Source organism: Pterocles gutturalis, unplaced genomic scaffold, assembly GCF_000699245.1.
Source record: "Pterocles gutturalis isolate BGI_N339 unplaced genomic scaffold, ASM69924v1 scaffold15170, whole genome shotgun sequence".
In the NCBI taxonomy this organism is placed as follows: domain Eukaryota; kingdom Metazoa; phylum Chordata; class Aves; order Pterocliformes; family Pteroclidae; genus Pterocles; species Pterocles gutturalis.
In genome coordinates, this window is record NW_010146098.1 from 64074 (window position 1) to 69278 (window position 5205).

At 45.1% G+C, this 5205-nt stretch overlaps 1 protein-coding gene across 1 annotated transcript; it reads left to right on the plus strand.

Annotated features, from left to right (window-relative positions):
• Positions 1-670: 670 nt before the first annotated feature.
• On the plus strand, positions 671-2287 carry LOC104470625 (G-protein coupled receptor 39-like). The gene is made up of 2 exons (XM_010085613.1): positions 671-1753; positions 2180-2287. The coding sequence occupies exons 1-2, from the start codon at positions 671-673 to the stop codon at positions 2285-2287; spliced, it is 1191 nt and encodes a 396-aa protein (XP_010083915.1).
• The last annotated feature ends 2918 nt before the right edge of the window (positions 2288-5205 follow it).

Sequence of the window (5205 nt, forward strand, 5' to 3'; positions counted from 1 at the left end):
AAGCCCAGTTAATGTTAAACTCATGAGCAGATACTTTCTCTTCAGCGCCTGTTCACATATTCAGCCTAACCCTACCAGCCTAACAGCTTTTGGAGAAACACCTCTTTTTGTCCCTGAGAAGGTGCTCGTATTACAGGAAGTGAATTTCAGACATGGGTGGCTTGGAGGTTGGGTTTTGTTTTGTTTTTTTCTAAACTGCTGTGCTGCCAGTGACAAGGGATAGCCAGATTTAGGTTAATGGTTAACAAAGGAACTATAACCACACAGAAACTCTGACTTCCTCCTGCTGGGGCCGGGACCAAAAGCTGCCTTTGCTTGCAGAGAAAGAGGCAAGCGTTGAAAGGAGCGCAGTTCACACCGCAAAGGGCTGGAGAACAGCAGCTTCACTCAGTAGAGAAAAGAGGAGGAAAATCCAAAAGGAGCAAGAGACTTTTGCTGTAAAGATAGGTAAGAGCTGAAACACTTTCCTGCTTGGCTTATTGACTCGGTGGTTGTCGCTAACAAAACCCGCAGGTGTGGCTGGTTGAGACACGTTTGTTGGACCTGACTGCTCTGACCTGTGCATCTCAGTGAGAGGGACAAAGCGAGAAAGGATCTGTTTGCTGTGAATTTGAAAGTCAGAGAGGGCAGGAAGGCTTTTTCTCCCTCTTCCTTCCCACAGGGGCTGCTCATGGCAGGACAGACATCATCTTCAGACTGTTCTCATCTCATTGACGACAGCCACATCCCTGAGTTTGAGGTGTCTACTTGGATTAAGATCACTTTGGCCTCAGTGTATGTCTGCATCTTTGTTGCGGGCATCTTGGGCAACAGCATCACCATCAAAGCCACCAGGATCCTGCAGAAGAAAGGCTACCTGCAGAAGGAGGTCACGGACCACATGGTGAGCCTGGCCTGCTCTGACCTGCTGGTCATCCTGCTGGGCATGCCCGTGGAGTTCTTCAGTGCCATCTGGAGCCCCTTTTCCACCCCCAATGGCAACATAGCTTGCAAACTCTACTACTTCCTCTTTGAAGCCTGCAGTTATGCCACTGTGCTGCATGTGGCCACCCTCAGCTTTGAGAGGTACGTGGCTATCTGCCACCCCTTCAAGTTCAAGGCTGTCTCTGGACCCCGCAAGGTGAAGCTGCTCATCACCTTTGTCTGGGTGACATCTGTCTTAGTGGCTCTGCCCCTGCCCTTTGCCATGGGCACAGAATATCCCCTGGAAAGCATCGAGGGCTACCGAGGTGTGACTGCCTGTGTCAGGCCTATGCCCAGGCACCACCTCCCTGAGCTGAAGCACAACATGACCATCTGTACCAGCCTCTCCTCCCAGTGGCCTGTCTTTCAGGCCAGCATCTTCAGTGCCTTTGCTGTGTACCTCATAGTGCTGGGATCTGTCACCTTCATGTGCCGCAGCATGATGAAAACCCTGATGATCCACAAGGAAGGAACTGTGGCAGTGAAGGGTGGACAAAGAGACCAGGAGAAGTACCTAAGAAAAAGTGAGAGCTCGGAGGGCAAGAGTTCCAGGAGGCAGATCATTTTATTTCTGGGTAAGAGCCCCATCCTGCTCAGCCTCTGCCCCCTTTCCACAAGGGAAGGAAATGCAGAAGCTCCGTTTTATCTCACCAAGTTCCCCCATATGGAGGATGTGTGCTTTGAAACTTCTGCACAATGGGGGAGAGGGTTACTTTTCGTTGTGATGAGACATTTTAAGAAACCAATTTCCCTATGTGTTTTTGACTCACTCTTTTTGTCATTAGAACAGGTGGGAGGGAAAAAGGAAAAATCCATTTACTGTCTGCTCTTTATTTTGTTTGATTATACTGTACGCTTACATGCAGCAATATGGGTAACAGGGTGTTGCTGCTCGAGCCTTGGGGTAGCAATAGGCAACGGTTGCCTGGATATAAAATAGCTCTACTTGCATATTTTCCCAGTAAATTACAAATATGTGCATATTTAGTAAGGCTCTTGATTGGAGTGAAGATTGTCTTGCAAGATCTGAAGCTTGTCCCACTCCAAAAGCATGTCCCTGTTGATTCAGGATGCTCCCTGGAGGATTCTTATTTAGCCTTGGCAGTTGTGGCTGTGTTGTATCTGAGCATTAAGAAAGCTGGGCTGGAGAGTTGATTTTGGTCCTGCAAATTGCTGTTGCCCTCTTTGAATTTTTTTTTCCTGGTTTTATTTGAAGGCCTATAACCTTGGAATTATGTTTGATTCTGATCTCTCTCGCCACATTTGTCAGACAAAAACTAATCAAGCTGTCATTTCACCAACTTGGAATCTTGCCGCGCTGTGATCCATGTAGTCTCCACGTTTGTTGATGCTCTTAGAGGCACCCTTAATCATGCCCTGGCTGAATTACTGCTAGTTCTTGTTTTGTTGGGTTGCTTAATATGGTACTGGATATAATAAATGAACCATCTTGAGTATGACTGCACAGTAGACCTAGGGCTTCTGTGTTGCTTTTTGGTGCTCTGCTTGATATTGTGGAGGGGGAATTGAAACTGGTGCGTCTGTCCACTTCTACAGCTTTAAGTAAATTAGCTTCTTTAATTTTTTATTTTTTTATTTTTTGAGCATTCTCTCCTTCCTCATCTAGTCCTGCTTTTGCCGTGGTCTGTGGTTGGGAAGCAAAGCTGCAGGGTAAGAAGCCCAGGGTGCACCCAGCTCCTTTTCTCCTGTACCTCAGTTAGAGTTGGGAATGTGGTGAGAGCCTGTCATCCAGGCAAACCATAGGACTCAAGGGTTTGGGGAAAGGGCGTAGCTGCACGCCGTACCAGCAAAGGCTTCAAATAGGAGATGTGACACTCTAGGCTATACGAAGCTCTTCCTCATGCTCAGGGTGTACATTTAATGAAGAAATAATCTCTTCACACAAGATGTCTGTTAGTCTGGGATAAGAAGCCCAATATTTGGGTGATTAAAAGAGCTCTCGGTACCCTTACTCCACCAAAAGTACTGATTTCTGGGGTAGAAGCTTAGCAGCTAAAGCTAAACACAGCACATTGCACAAAGCAGAAAAAGGGATAAGGCTCTGCTCTTTAAGTTAGGTGCTGCTCTGGGATCCTTAAATGTCTGTGGATCTCTTTCCCCTTGTAAATTATCATCCACAGCTACATTAAAGATCCAAATCCTGTAGCAAGTTCTAGCTAGGTTGAGAGGTAAAGGCAAAATGCTGTGGCTTTTCTTGCCGTCCTTGATTATTGTTCTTGCTTGATGATAGTCTAGTGTGGAATAGGGCAGAACTAGTGCTGCTTGCAGTGTTAAAAAGCTAAATGAAAGTGATTGCTTGTCCTTTATCTAAAGAGAATTTGCCACCAATATCTGTCGCGTTCTCTGTTCTCTGAGCTTTCTGGAGTCAGTAGGTACTTCTGTGAATTCCCCAAAATTATTTCAGTGGAAAGAGTCTTAATACAAGTCTTGCTAATTTACTTGGGTTGGGAAATAAATTAATAAACTGAGGAGGAAGAAACTGTGCCCTGCATCCCTGAGAACAATGCAAAGCAATTTAATTTGGAGATTTCATAAGAGCAATGCTTTAGGGCAGTTTTAACCCAGAAGAAATGAACATATAAATTGTTTACAAATCGCTGAATTTAAATATAGTGATTTAGAAGTCTTCTTTGTTTTTCATTTAACAGATGGGTCAAATTAAAACAAATACTTGTGCATTCCCAACATATTTCACTTTTAATGTGAAATGTAAATGACAGGATATAGCATGATGTCTTTGAACATCTAAGAGCAATATAAACAATTTAGCATTTTCTTCTTCTAGTTGTTAAAAGTGATAAGTTCTATAAAACAGATTAAATTAATAAATCTCCTGACACTGGGAAAAAGTTAAGTAGGAGAGACAAGGAGGAATGGACGTGTGTAATGCTATTGTGTGGCACTTGAGAAAATTCACAAAAGTGAATTGTAAATGCTGAAAGTGAAAGGCTACCTGCCATAGGTAGTACTGACACTTGCAGAACAGGCTCCAGATGGGGTGACACTATTCTGTGATGGAGCAGGAAGGTGACAAGGGGCCAAGCAAGGACAGCACCACCATGCTGGACAGGCTGAGCTCACATGGGGAGGAAGGAGGGAGCTTTTGTCCAAGAAACGTGGCTGCAAAGTTCAAATCTTTCAGCTTAAAGACCAGATTGTCTGGTTGGGGGTTTGAAGTTTTTGACATAGGGATGTTAGTTCCTTCTGTTTCTGGCTGCCTTGCTGCACTCATGGTGGAGAGGCCCAACAGCTGCAGTAACAACTCTATGCCTGGTGTTGGCGAGGGAGTACTTCCAGGGGCTGTTCTGCTCAAATTTTGGTAGATTTGCCCCAGTGGAGGGATGCAAATTTGTCCCAGTATTTTGGAGAAAATCAATTCTGCTTTTATAAAGCAGGCTGTACAGTGCTCTTCCTTCCAGCTTCCTTCCCACTATTGCTGCTGGCTTAACGAAAAATAGGCTGTACAGTGCTGTTCCTTCCAGCTTCCCTCCCACTATTGCTGCTGGCTTAACGAAAAACATGGTAACACATGTAAGACTCTGCTTAATGCTCCTGCTCCTGAAATCAGGCATTTTGTGCTTTTGGATAGGCTGGGGCATACTTCCCGCAATGTCTGTGTGTGTGATTTATTTAATCATCTTCTGAGTCGCGGTAAAACTCCACAGCCTCCAGTGGGCCAGCTCATCCATATGAGTGGCGTAGATCAGTCTGGTTGACGCTGTGTAGGTTACCTCTGTTGTTGTTAAAGCAGCTTTGTTCATGTCGCACAGCAGATCTTTCTTGCAGTGAAGAGCTACATGGGTCTGGGTGAGTGTGGCCTGGCATGAATAGCAGGGAAAATACAGCTGAACTTAATTTTTTGAGTGGTTCACGGTGGCATTTGTTAATAAAAGTTTCTCCGCTCCCAGCAACAAAAACTGGATAGCTATAGTGCTTATAAAAATACGTGGCTGATGGCACTTTGATGAAATGCAAGCTTTTAACAGCATTTAAAACCTCCTAATGCTTGGCTCACCCCAACAGGGGCTGATTCAGTCTTTGTGGCTACTCAATCTCATCCTTCTCCTGTGGCTGTAAAGGCCAGGGCAGTGATCAGAGGGCTATCTAAGTGGTGCCACTGGGGACCTCTTGCTGCTCCATCACCTGAGCTGAGGCCCCTGACACTGTACCAGTCAGCTCTTAAGAAAGACTGAGTTTGGCATTTTGAATTATTTTATATAT